We start from the raw sequence: 13,324 nt of genomic DNA on the forward strand, positions 1-13,324 counted from the left end.
TCTTGATCACACCTGCCTGGCTGTCTTTCATGTGTCTGGCCACGCAGGCTACAGCACTGACCGGAGAACTCTCCTGTAGGGACCTTCTCTCCTGCTTTCAAACCTCAAAGGCTTGAGGAAACCTGAGACGTCAGTGTTGGCTGGCTGTCCCTCTGCCAGCTCCAAGAGTCTCTGAAGGCTGGCAGGCACTGGACGGAGTGTTTTTAAGCATAAGCAAAGCACTGCTGGCTTGCATTACATGCAGTGTCGAGCCTGGTGGATACACGTGCAGACACTCACCAGAAGGAGATGGATTTTTTTCACCGTTCTGGATCCGTTTCTGCCACCACAGCAGTCTGATCTAAATTCCTTTCTCCAGGACAGTGGGTGGAATTTGTTGGTGCACTCGGGCTGAGTCTGTAAAATATTTTTTTTTTATTGCAGCCACTCTGAGGATGAGGCCATTCACCTGGAACAGTTGCAGGCAAAGCCAGGGGAGGAAGGGGGAGCTTTGTCTGCAGCGTTTCTGGAGCATCTGAGCTTTAGTGTGCAGGAGCTGGTACCCTCCCTGTGCTGATGCTCTTGTGCTAACCGGAGCCCAAAGGAAATGAATGAGATTCTTCAGGGTCTGGGATGGGGTCATGTTCTCTTCTCCAAAGGCTCTGGGTGCCTCTGCATGGCCTATGCTGAAAGAGGCATTCCTGGGCTTTGCTGTCAGCCCGTTCCTCTGGGAAAGTGGTATCGGTCTGGGGATGGTGAAGAGCTGGTCCAGCTTGGCTCAGAGTTGGAGAGATGCAGTCAGAGATGGGGTGCAAAATACCCTGGTCTCTCCGTTACCAGCACCAGAAGTTGGCTGGGTTGTTTTCTACCCCGGGGATGCCCTGGCCACATCTGAAGGAGGGCAAGAGGCTGGTGTGGGCTGAGAGCCTAGCGTGGTGGCCACTGTGCAGCAAGGAGGAGCTGGAGTTGGTGAGCATGCAGGGCAGAGGTAGCTTCTGCTGCTCCCAGGTGTATGGCTTTTGGGTGGGAGTCCAAGACTCATTTCCCCTGAGCTAGAGGGAAAGCAAAGCCACCCAGTCCCAGTTTCCTAAATCCACCCTCCCACTTGCCCTGGCGCTAACCCTTCCCACACTGCCTCTCCCCTGTGCAGGGAATGACCATGGGGAGGTGGACAGTCTCTCAGCCTCACTAGGCACCTGCTGCAGCGGCCACAGCTGCTCCAGGAGCAGCAGCAGCTTTGGCCAGGGCCACCCTTCCTTGGGCTGGGAGTGGGGGGAGCTGCTCGTTCCCTCCGGGCTGGCCTCAGTGTCTGAGCTGTGTCCGACACTAGTGCTGGGGAATGGCTCCGCATGCTCCTTGGCTTTTTATGGTAAGGAATGTCTTCGCAAGACGTTAATTAAGAGCGATCGTGGCAGCCAGCACCGTCCCCACACTCTCAGCACTTCACATCCCCCTCAAGAGCTGAGTATGGAGCCACGGGTGATGCTGAGACCTGGGAAGGGACCACAGACCTGACCTGGGGCTGCCACCCGGCGCCGGGGCTGCCCCCCTCTGCTTCTCCCAAGGTTCCTGTGGGGTTCAGCGTGCTCCCCTCGCCTCCCGTTCTGCTCTGCCACAGATGGGGACAGGCTGGGGGATGTGTGTCCACTTCTCATTGCTTTGGGGCTAAAGCCCCATTTCTCCGTGGTGGGTTTTTTTTGGTTTTGTTTTGTGTTGGTTTTTTTTTTTTTGTGGGTGGGGTTTAGCTTTTTGCCTTTTTATTTTTCATTTTTTTTTACCCCTTGAGATGGCCTGGGCTGCAGGGAGGTGCCAGAGTCTGGGTGTGCTACTTGCTCTCATGGCTTCCTTGGCACTGACGGTTATTTTGGGGCAGCAAAAGGGTTTTTTGCCAAACCCTGCTGTCACAGGGACTGGCTCTGGGGTCCCTGCAGCCGCCCAGGGTCACTACTGGTGCGGTTTGCAGCTGGGAGCTGTGTCCAGCAGAGACAAGGGTGGGAGGCTCAAAAGCTTCAGCCCCCACCCCCTTGGCTGCTGCCTCTTACTAGACTGCAAACTTGGCAGATTAAGCGTTTGAAAACAAAACAAAACCATGAATCAAAACAGCTTCTTCAACACCAGTGACGAATCCACGTGGTGGAAAGCTCGCACCAACCTGATGTTTCAGCCAAGCGCCCCTCGCCTCCCTGCCCACTGTTGGGTCTGATGGGAGCTGAGTTCAGCCTATTTATTTTCCACTTCCAGTTGAATCTGCTTGTAATAAATGAGCACCACTGCAACTCCCTAAGCTTAAGATAAAACCTCCCAAGCCAACAGACTGTGAGCCTGTCCCTGCTCAGCTGGGAGGGTGCTGAGTGGCAGCAGGTTGTGATGCTCTTGTGTTTTCCATCTGGGCCTGATATGGTTTTTTTGGTTTTTTTGGGGGGTTTTTTTGGTTGGTTTTTTTTTTTAGGGGAAAATCGCTTCCCACTGTGGTTTTGTGCTGGCAGCAAAGCCTCATGCTTGCCCTTGAAAGGTGCGCTGAGGCACGGGGTGGGTGGGCGGGTGATGGTTCCATCCCCAGACAAGCAGGGGTGATGGTAGGTGAGCTGGAGGGAGCTTTTTTCCCCCTCTATTTCTGTAGTATCCTGTAAATGGCATAATGACCCAGCAGCTGGCCTAGGCTTCGTTTTTGTTGCCTGGAATGAGTAAGTAAGTACCAATTGATGGGTGAGGATCCATAAACGAGGAGGGCAGGTTGGATGTGTCACACCGTAGAGAGCTGGGAAAGCCTGGACCTTGCTGCTCCTGTATGAGGGTGAGAGCAGTCACGCGAGCCGTGGGCTGTGCCAGAGGGGATTCAGGGGTGCTGGAGGCAGGAATAAGGTGCAGACCCCCCAGGCTAGGTGCTGTGCAGAGCCTGCCACCAGCTCACTGTCACCCTCTGGGCTCTTGCTGCTGAAGGGTGACTAGAAACGAGCTGGTGTCGGTGGTGCCCAGGGAGAGGGGGCACAGTGATGCTTTGGGCTGGGAGAGCTGCGTTAGGGGTGTCCCAGGACGCGTCTTTAAAGCGATCGTGGGGGTAGCTGGGCAGGTCTAGAGCCAGGTAGGGCAGGGCTTAGCCATGGGCTTGGGAGGCTGTCAGAGAGGCTGGGGACAGCTTTGTGCAGAGCAGAACTGTGCTTCCAAACTCCTTTCTTTGCATGTTGGTTTTGTACCATTCTCTGAAGCTGTCCCCATTCGGTGCCCAGACCCTGCTGAGCCCCAGCATGAGCAGCACCCTGGAAAATGTCTGTGGGTGGAGGGCAGCAGTGTCCTCCCAGGCTCTGTCTTGCAGACCCTCTCAGGGTGTCACTCCCCAGGGATCTGTTGTGTCTCTGGAGTGCTGCTCCCAACTCTGTTAGTGCCCACCCGGCAGTGAGAGGGAGACGGGTGGCAGAGTCAGTAAAGTCAATTTTTGCAGGGGTTGTACTAAATATAATTAGTGGATGTGCTGGAAGCTTCTGCAAACCATTGTTATTGTTCACATAAAATTACTCCTTGTGATGCTTAAAAGAAAATTGCTTGTCCTTTCTTTGCCAGGCTTTTTTGCATGTCCACACACACGCTCCCATCGATTCTACATGTTCGACTGCAGCATCACAGCACTGCTTTTGTGTGTCTCCAACTGTCCAGAAAGACAGTTCTGAGCCTCTCCTTTGGGGGAGCAGCTCTGCCAAGCTTTGGCAAAGGCTTTGCTTCATTATCACATTGCTGCCTTCTCATTTGGCCCTCTTGCCTTGCCCTTGCTTCCATGGCATACAGTGGTGGATGCATGGCTGGTGTACTTAGGAGAATGCCCAGGGCTGGGTGTCCCCTGGGGTGGTGCAGGACATGGCCCCTGTGTAATTTAGGGCAGGAGGCACCACGGGCAGGCTGTTGCATAGGTGTTAGTTTGTTCTTACACGCAGTTATTTGTCCTTGGCACTTTCTCCCAGCATCCAGGCTGCCGCTGTCGGATACGGGTGGCAGGGGCTGTGGGATGCTCCAGCCGTGTCGTACCTGCAGCAGTCAGCATCTTGTTTGCAAAGCTGCCCTGGTGCCCCACCGCCTGCACCCCTGACCCTGCAATTTGCAACACCCCCCACCCCTTTTCCCATTGTTTCTTTTTTATTATTTGCTTCTAAATCCATTTCTGCTAGGGCTGGATGCGAGCCTTGCAGTGGTGTGAGAGTGCCTGCATCCCACGGCACCTGCTGTGCTCGTGTTCTGGCAAGGTCAAGGCTCCTTGGAAAGACCCAAAGCTGCGAACTGAGCAGCAACCTGCGGCAAAGCCGAGCCGAGAGGGAGCAGCGGGGTTGCTGCAGTGGGTATGGTTTTGATGAGATGCTTTGAAGAGGTGACCTGTTCCCTTTTCTCATCTGGCTGATAGTCACAGCTCTAAGCTGCTGATGCTGTTTTGAGCCTCCTTTCCCATGCAATGCCAGCATACTTGGGAAACAAACCGAGTTTACAAAATCCACGGTAGTTTAGCACTTTTCTCCTGGTAAATTGCTGTGAGCTTGCTTTCGCCAGGTGAGATTGCAGGATTCAGCCCAAGTGCCGTCACCCAGAGTCAGAGCTACCCGTCAGTCATCACCCTCTTCTTTGGCTGTTTCATGGTGGCCACGCTGCTGCCAAAGGCTCCAACATGGCTGTGAGAAGTGCGTCCCCAGAGACCCAGCTTTGCCGCTCAGTCATCCCCCAGCTGGGGGACAGCTTGGCACTGGGGGATTGAGAGGTCTGTGGCCCCAGCTTTTCCCACGGCCAGCTCGGGGGGGGGGGCACCAGGAGCCTCCCTGGGGCTGGGTGAGGAGCCTGGGGCACAGCCAGCCCCTCTCCGCCTGGCCTTGCTCCCTGTGTGTCCCCTGGGGCCAGGCACTGTGTGCTGGGTCACACTGTGGGCATCGGTAGCAAGAGCAGCAGCAGCCCCAGTACAGCCTTGGGGGGTTGCTTCTCCTCTTGGGTCCTTCGGTGAGATGAGGTACATGGGTACCAGCCTAGTTCCTTCCCCCCCACCCTTCAGGGCTCAAAGCAAAGTCTCCCTCTTTCTGGGGGGTTTCAAGCCCCTTGCAGGGGCATGATGCATGGATTGAGATTTGCTGGCTGGTTTGGACATCTGTGAGCTAGTTATTTTTATTTTCTTGTGAATGCTATAAAAAGATGAACTTGGGAGCAACTCCTGTCCTTTCTGGGAATTCAGCCCTGTATGAAGGGAAAAACCTGGGCTTGAAAAATGAGCACCGACTCCGTGGGGCTTCCTGTGGTGCGGCCCCAGTGCTGGCGCTGTGATGCCCTGCAGCATCTCGGGCTGAGATACGTGGGTACAGGCAGGTGTGATGGGAAACCAGGTCTGGGGGGGACAAGAACAGGAGCAGGGTTGGTGGGTGTCTCCTCTTTGATGCACAAAGGGACAGGGGACATTGCGCCTCCAGCCATGGCAGCACAGGGACCCCCGTGCTTGGGCAGTGCAGAGGTGGTGGGACAACAGCTCCATCCCTAAGGCAAGGTGGTAACTGTGTCCGGGAGAGGGGGTTGAACCCCTTGGTGTGGGGGGACCCATCAGAGCCAGATCCTGCGGCCCTCCAAGCAGAGGGGGATGGGGGCAGGAGGAAGATAAGGTTTTGGCCATGTCTGCATGACTGATTCAATGTTCTCCCTGGCTGGGAAGGATTGAGCAGGGGAGATAAATACAGATGTAAGTAATGGAGCTGTTTATACACTCACTCTTTGTGACTTATGGGTGAGCGCGCCTAGACTAAATATAATGGTTATTGATAGGAGGCAGTGGCTGATTTATGACCCTCTGTGTGGGGACAGGAAGACCTGGTTATAATAACACTCAGCAGGGGAAAACAAACGTTTTACAGCCAAAAGCTTCCTGGGAAGGAAGGCCAAGTGCTGGGGGTGGGTGGAGGGCAGCGCAGTGCGGAGGAGGGCTGTGTTGGGACCTGGGCCCTGGAGCAGACCCCTGGGAAGAGCCAGTGTCCTGGACAGAAATAGCCTCCTGGAACGCGTGGCGGTCCTGGGGAGCTCTGCCACGGGGATTCACAAGGAGGGAAATCTGTGCAGACAGACTTATACCCTTTGTAATGGTAATTTATAGAAATCTGATCTTCACAGGTGCTTGGTGCTGTCAGGGTACAGAGCTGGGAATTGCAGGGGTGCTCAGCACAGCCTGGCACAGCTCCCGTGCACTTCCACCAGCTCCTCTGACTGTGCTTTGCCACAGGGTTTTCAAGAGAGTTAATTGATCCTATTCCAGTGATGCTCTTCTGGTACAGAAAATGACGGGTCTTTAAATAAAGCCCCGGACTGCTGGCGGCTGCAGGGCTCAGCTGCTTGTGGACCCTTTGCAGTGCTGAGTGGGGGTGCACAAGCCACGTCAGCCTCTCCTGTGCATGAAGGGGAGCGCAGTGCTGCTCCTCGCACCATCTTGATTACCCACCCCCTCCGCTGCCACGGCTTCCCTCACACCAGCGGGTCCCACCACCCCTCCAGCACCCACCTCTCTTCCGCTGCAGACTGTGGGGTGTTTCAAGGGAGCAGGACACGGGACACGGGATGGAGAAGGGCTTTATTGAGGCTTCCCCAGCTGCCTGGGGTCCCCCAGCACTCGCACAGCCCCGACTGTCCAGCCCCATGCTGCAGCTGCAGGAAAGCGGTGCCAGTGCTCCGCTTTGCTCTCCTCCACAGGCACCTCGCCGGGTCTGAGATGCTGAGCCATGCCCAAGCGGTCTGGAAGCATTTAAATCCTCCCCCAGCACTGACCTGCTGATGTCCTGCTCTGCTTCCCCTGGCAGCACACCCTCTCCGGTGAGGTCACGGCTGTGGTCCCCTGGCAAATAGTCTCCCTCCCCGCCAGGCCTTGGTGACATCTGGATGCTCTGCAAAGCCTCGCACGCACCAAAACGGCAGCACGAGCCACAGTCAGCAGCGCAGGATGGTGCCCCATGCCCTTGGCAGTCCCGTACTCGGGCCACAGCACTTGTCTCAGCTATGGATGCTGCTTCCAGCGGTGCTCCATCTTGGGGAAACCTCCCGCAAGCCACAAGCCCCAGGGAGACAGGAAAGCCCAGCCAGCACCAGCTGCACCAGGGAGGTTTGTCTCCTGATTTCTACGCTTTTCTCCTGCGTTTTCCTACCTGAGCTGAGCTTGCACCCCCATGGCTGTGGCCAGCACTGCCCTGGGACACAGCTCCTGAATGGAGACACAGAACAACCCAAGGCTTCCCAGATGTCCCTAAAAGTGCACCCAGCTAACTCCAGCCAGGCGCTGCGTTGGTTGGAGGGACCAGAGTTTTCCAATAGGCTCCAGACATAGATGCAACAGGGTGTAAGTCCATCTTGACAGAGGAACAGGTGATGACGCATGAGAGATGCTTTAGTGGCTTGATCTCTCTGCTCTCAGCCAGTGCTTGATGGAAGTAAGTCCTTCCTGCCCTTCGATCCTGGGTCAGTTGCTTGGTTGAGTCTGTAGCTCACGGCATTGCAGTTATGCTATCTGGGTGCATTTGAATGAAAAAGGGTACGATTTGAAGCATTTCAACCCAAAAGGTAGCCCGTCCCCAGGCCTGCGATGCTATGGGAGACTGCAAAGCCATGGGGTGGGAAGAAGCTCTGCTAGGTGATGTTGAAGGTGATGGAGCCACCATCTGCCTTCTGCTGATGTCCCACCAGCTCTGCCTCCCCCCAGGGTTGGGCTGGGACCTTGCAGCGCACGGAGGAGCAGCTGGGCAGGGCTGCGCTGGTGTGGGTCACCTCGCTGAGCTCCGCCTCCAGTGCGCTGACGGTGTTTGTCACTTGGACCATGTGCACTTTGTTGGCTGCCTTCTTGTGCAAGAGGCAGATGAAGATCTTCTTGAAGCCCTGGCGGAAATGTTTGGAGACCAGGGCATAGACGATGGGGTTCACACAGGAGTTGGCATAGGAGAGGAGATGCGAGAGGATGCGGAGCACATATGTAGTGTGATTGAGGGGGAAGTACCCAAACCAGACACAGAGGATGACCAGGTGATGGGGCAGCCAACAGAGGCAGAACAGGACAGCTACAATGATGATCATCCTGGTGACCTTCCGCTTGGCCTTCTTGGACTCTGACATATCTTGGAGAGGGTCCACAGACCTCCACAGGTAGCGAATAGTCAGCATGTAAGTGAGGCTCAGGATCAGCACTGGGATGATGTAGCTGAAGACGAAGGTGCAGATGTCCATGACCTTGCGCTGGGAGATCTCCCAGATGGGATGGCAGACAGTCAGGTTGGCCAACTGGAACTCCTTATAGTAGCTGAGGTAAGGGCCCGAGAAGATGAAGGAAAGCCCCCAGATGAAGCAGATGGCCATGAGGGCATTCCTGGGCGTCCTCAGCTCCCTTGAGTGCAGGGGGTATCGTATGGCCAAATACCTGCATGGGAAAAGGAGAGGGATATGACTGCAGTCCTGAGGGCATGGAGAGCAGCTCCAGGGGCAGACTGGAGAAAGGGAAAAAGTGATGGATTTGAGCTTCCCAGGGCAATTAGTCACACAGCTGATTCCCTCATGCTTCTCGGGATCCCTGTGCAGCACAGTGGAGTGAAGAAGATCCTCTCCCCTGACCTGTCCCGTCACCCTCTCTGTTCCCAGCAGTGCTTGTAGGGAAGATGAGGATGGTCCCCTTCTGTCCCTCTCCCTAATCCAGCAAATCCTTACTTGATCATCAGTCTGGCTGGCACAAATGATAACAGCAGTGAGGATACGAAGGCAGGAGCAAGTCCCCAGGATTCCCAGCCACAGTGTTCCTCATGCTGGCACCCGTGAAAGCACATCACCCATTTTCAGTTCTGCAATTAGCTGGTTCCTTAATTATGCCCAGACCTGGGGGCTTGTGCAAGCCCCTATTTACTCAACACCGCTGTTCCTCCCAGCTGTGTGGGATGCAGGAGGGGAGGCAGCCCCCGGCTGTGTTTTAGCTCCCGGGGGGCTCGCAGCAGCCAGGGTGGTGTCGTGCCAGGGTGGCAGGACACGTCCAACCCTGCTCTGGGGCTGCCGTGGCCCTTCCCAGGGAACTTTCATGGGGACTTTCCACATCCCATCTCACAGGTTTTGGGCACTAAGCAAAGCAGTACTGGGAGCTCCCTGCCTCTCGCTGCAGGTTGGTAACTCACTAGCCCTTGCAGAGGCAGGGGCTGACCTAGCATGGGGTAAAGTCGAGGCAGGAGCAACCGGCTGCCTTTACAGAGCTTCCCAGCCAAAACCCACCCTGGGCCAGGCTGGGACGGGCGCTGGGACAAGGAACAGCACTGGGACATAAAGGGGCTTCTTGCTAATAAAAGGGGAGAGTAGGAAGAGCAGTGTCCCAGACCAAACGGATCCATGTCTTTTCCTCCTTGAGGTTTGCTGGCTTTGCTGTGGGCTGTTGGGGTAGGGGCTCTCTCCGCGCTTCCCAGGAAGACTGGGACTGAGCTTCGTTTCTCTCTGGTTTTCTATCCCCCCTTCAGCTGCCAGAGCCTCTGGATAAATTGGCATGACTGGATAAACCCCAGTCCTACAGCTTCAGGGTCTGAAAGCTTCCTCCAGCTGGGCACTGGGGACAGGGGTCCCAACCCAACCCTCGCTGCTGGACCCCATCCTCAGTGGCTGCATTTCCTTGAACACCTGAACTGGGAAATATTCCTGGATTCCCCTGGGAGGTTGCAGCAATCAGGGTTTGGCTCCAGGGGCTTCTGTCCTCTCTCCTGCCCGGGGTGTGATCCCGAGAAGGGGGAGCCTCAGGGTGCAGGGAGCCCCTCCCAACCATTTTCCTACCTGTCGAGGGAGACGGTGGCCAGGGTGAAGCTGCTGGCATACATGGTGAGGTAGATGAAGAAGTGGACAGCCTTGCACATGAAGGGCCCAAATACCCAGCCCTCCAGCGTGTAGATGGTGGCTTGGAAGGGGACGCAGAAGAGGATGAAGCAGAGGTCGGCCACCCCCAGGTTGAGGATGAAGAGGTTGGTGGTGTTCTTCACCTGCCCATTGCGCAGCAGCACGGCCAGGACCAGGCAGTTGCCCACCGTGCCCACGAGAAAGATGAGGAGGTACACCAGCGGGATGATCACCGACTCGGGCTGCCAGCCCTCCTCGGAGCCTGCCGCCGAGCCGTTCATGGCCGGGAGCGCACGGAGCACGCAGCAGGGATGGACCGGGGAGTATGTGCTGGGGAGATGCACAGAGGGTGCACAGAAAGCGCGGCAGGGATGCCTGGGAAAGGGGGTGCATGGAGGGGTCAGTGGGGAGCACAGCAGGGCTGCCCGGGAAAGGGGGTGCACGGGGGGGTCAGTGGGAGCGCGGCAGGGATGCCCGGGAAAGGGGGTGCACGGGGGGGTCACTGGGAGCGCGGCAGGGATGCCCGGGAAAGGGGGTGCATGGAGAGGCCGGGAAAGGGGGTGCACGGGGGGGTCAGTGGGAGCACAGCAGGGCTGCCCGGGAAAGGGGGTGCACGGGGGGGTCAGTGGGAGCGCGGCAGGGATGCCCGGGAAAGGGGGTGCATGGAGACGCCGGGAAAGGGGGTGCACGGGGGGGGTCAGTGGGAGCGCGGCAGGGATGCAAAGGAAGAGGGAGGTCGGGGAAGGTACCGGGGCTGCACGGGAAAAGGGGTGCGCGGGAAAGGGGGTGCAGGGGCCCCGCCGGGGGGCACGGGGAGCCGGCCGGGGTGCGGGGACGCACGGCAGCCGGGCGCCCTTCGCCTCCTGCGGGGCGGCTCCGGCGCGGCGCGGCTGGGCGCTCCCCCTGCCGCCGCGGCGGGGGGGCTGGGGGCGGCGGCGCCGCGGGTCGATGCCGGCCCCCCCAGCGACCGCCGCAGGAGCCCCCCGGGCGGAGGGGCCGGGGCCGGTTTGCTCGGGGGTGGGGGGGATAAATCCGGCGGCGTGAAATGGTCTTCGGTGCCGTGACCCGCTGGGAAGGGGCTGGGGGAGCTGGGCTGGGCACCCGCAGGGAGCTGGGCACCCAAAGTGGGGTGTTCGGGTGGTTTTCTGATTGCTCCCCCTGCAGCAGCACCGGGAGAGGGCTCGTCTAATCCCAGGGGCTTCGGGGTTGTATTTTTTTAGGAATGGGGGTCCACTCGGACTGCGAATGTGGCCAAATTACCCAGCACACAGCTCAATCCTTGCACCCAAACACCCTGGAGGTGAGCTCAGCTTTGTAGGAGAATCTGTATTTTCCCCCAGGGGTGAGGACATCAGGGTCATTCACTGCAGCAAGAACAAATCTTTTCCCCATCCGTCTTCTTTTCTTGCCTGCAAAATTGCCTGTTTTGTTCCTTCAGAGCCTTTGCAGATGGAAGTCTCGGGACTAGCCGGTGCAATCAGCTTTCCAAGGCCACTTCATCCAGCCCCCAGGCTGCCTCGCTTTGTTCCTGTGGAGAGAGAAATATTTAATGTATTGATTACTCCTATAACTAACCCACTGCACAGCTTCGCAATCGTCTTAATGGATGTTCAGATCTAAGCCTGCTGGCAGTGCTGGGAGGTCTGGGGACAGTCACAGCCCTGTCACATTGCTGCCACAGGATACAGAGCCCTTTTCCCCCTTGGCAGCCCACAGCACCCCCCACCAAACCGGCTCCTCTTCAGTTATGCAGCCGAGGTATGGGGAGAAGCAAGCACCCCACCTTGGTGTAAGGCAATTGGGAGCAGCCCAGGGGAAAGCCGGCTATCCTGCAGGGCACAAGGAGGTGCTGAGCCACAGCAGCACCGCTCTGCCTTCCTCTCCTGATCCCAGCCCAGCCACACACCATCAGGGACTCACTCCTGCCCTTGGCAAGGGGCATCATCCCCAGCCATGGCCACGGAGGTTGCAGAGCCAGCTTGTGGGGAAAGCCCAGCCCCAGGGAGCTTTCACCCTGCGGGAGCTGCCTCAGCTCCCTGTGCCCTCAGATACTCGCAGCGTGGCATTAGTGTTTGGGTTGATCCATGCTGGTGGTATCTTTGGTCTCCCTTGAGCTGCCATCAGCTCAGAGAGGACAGGTCTACCTTTACACTGCAGAGTTGAGGCTTTTAGTAAAGATGAGGGAAAACACCCAGTTTCTCTCCAAACACCAGTGCGACGTGCAACTCCCAGTGTCATACACAACGATCAGCAGCAGGACCCCCCTCATCCAGAAACCACAAAATAAATTTGCTGCCTGAGATGCAGATGGGTTATTTGGGCAGGGCTGCGGCAGGCTGGGGGTCTGGCATCCAAGGGTGGCTGAAAGCAAAAGGAAAAGGCACACTGGAAGGCTACCAACGGTCCCAAGCTGCAGGGGCTGGTGGCACAGGGACGGTCTGTATGGTGTGAGTCTCTGGAGCTGGTAACCCTCAGTGGATTTATTCCCCGCAGCTTTCCGTGTGACACCAAAGGCAACTCAGACCCACCGCCCTGCTGCAAGGCTCTGCTCGACGTGGTGCCACGAGTTTGTGCTGTCCTCCTCTCCCTCTGCCCTGGGAGAAGAGCAGAGCCAGCTCTGCAGCAGCAATCTGCACCGAGCCAGCAGCTGACAGTTTTATCCTCCCACTTACAAACTCCAGAGGAACAGCAAAGCTTCGTGCCAGCATGTGAGGAAGGTGGCACAGCAGCAACGTGCCTTCAGTGAAGCCTGACGGCTGTCCTGCTGTTGGAGCGGGTCCCTTAGTGTGTGCTGCCCACGTCTTTGTGCTGGGGCATCTGAACGTGGGTGCTGCAGTGCCAACCTAAATCAAGCCTGTCCGAGCCACCACGGCCATGAGAGAGGAGCTGTTGTTTGTAAAACATGCTTCAGTTGAAATGTCTCTGCTGGGTTCAAGCATTGTTCTGGAACACGGTTTGGTTTAGATGGGATCCCTGGGAGATGCGGTGGAAACCCAGAGCAGGCAGAAACGGCTTAAAAGGTTTGCAGTGGAAAGCCATGGCTTGAGGTCTCGGGTTTTCTTTTTCGCCTTTGAGCTTTCAGGTCTGCGAGAGGGAAGGAGAGCTTTGAAATCAGAAATAAGAGGTCATAGCTGAGCCCTCTGAAGGGCAGAAGAGCAACAATTTAAGTATTTAGGATAGCAGGTATTAAAAACCCCCACATTTTGGTGTTTGTCCCTAAAGAAGTATCTCAAAGCTTGGTTCAAATATTTAATATTTAAACACTGGTCTTAACTGTTTTGCTCAGGTTTATACCTTTAAATAGCTGCAGGGAGGTGCTTTTAAATAACAACAGAGGGTCTCTTCTTTTACAGTCATACAGGGGTGAAGATGTTCCCTGCTGCCCTGCAGGTACTGTGGCTGAAGGTGGGAGATTTTGGCTAATGCTTGGCCTGTGGGCGTTTAACCCCTCTCTGAAAGGGCTGCCCGGACCAGCAGAGGTGCCCGGGGCAGCAGAGGCTCCCCCGGC

General features: G+C 56.9%; 1 protein-coding gene across 1 annotated transcript; it reads right to left on the reverse strand.

Annotated features, from left to right (window-relative positions):
• Positions 1-6,578: 6,578 nt before the first annotated feature.
• GALR2 (galanin receptor 2) lies at positions 6,579-10,269 on the reverse strand. Its single transcript, XM_005243610.3, has 2 exons — positions 9,757-10,269; positions 6,579-8,377 (listed from the first exon to the last, which is right to left on the reverse strand). The coding sequence occupies exons 1-2, from the start codon at positions 10,095-10,097 to the stop codon at positions 7,597-7,599; spliced, it is 1,122 nt and encodes a 373-aa protein (XP_005243667.2). The 5' UTR covers positions 10,098-10,269; the 3' UTR covers positions 6,579-7,596.
• Between the last annotated feature and the right edge of the window lie 3,055 nt (positions 10,270-13,324).

Source organism: Falco peregrinus, chromosome 2 (assembly GCF_023634155.1).
Source record: "Falco peregrinus isolate bFalPer1 chromosome 2, bFalPer1.pri, whole genome shotgun sequence".
Lineage (NCBI taxonomy): Eukaryota > Metazoa > Chordata > Aves > Falconiformes > Falconidae > Falco > Falco peregrinus.

Excerpts from the sequence above, each read along its gene's own strand:
- GALR2 (XM_005243610.3), bottom strand. The coding sequence starts at position 10,097 with ATGAACGGCTCGGCGGCAGGCTCCGAGGAGGGCTGGCAGCCCGAGTCG. Across the intron at positions 8,378-9,756 it reads GCCACCGTCTCCCTCGACAG|GTATTTGGCCATACGATACC; the intron begins GTAGGAAAATGG and ends TTTCCCATGCAG.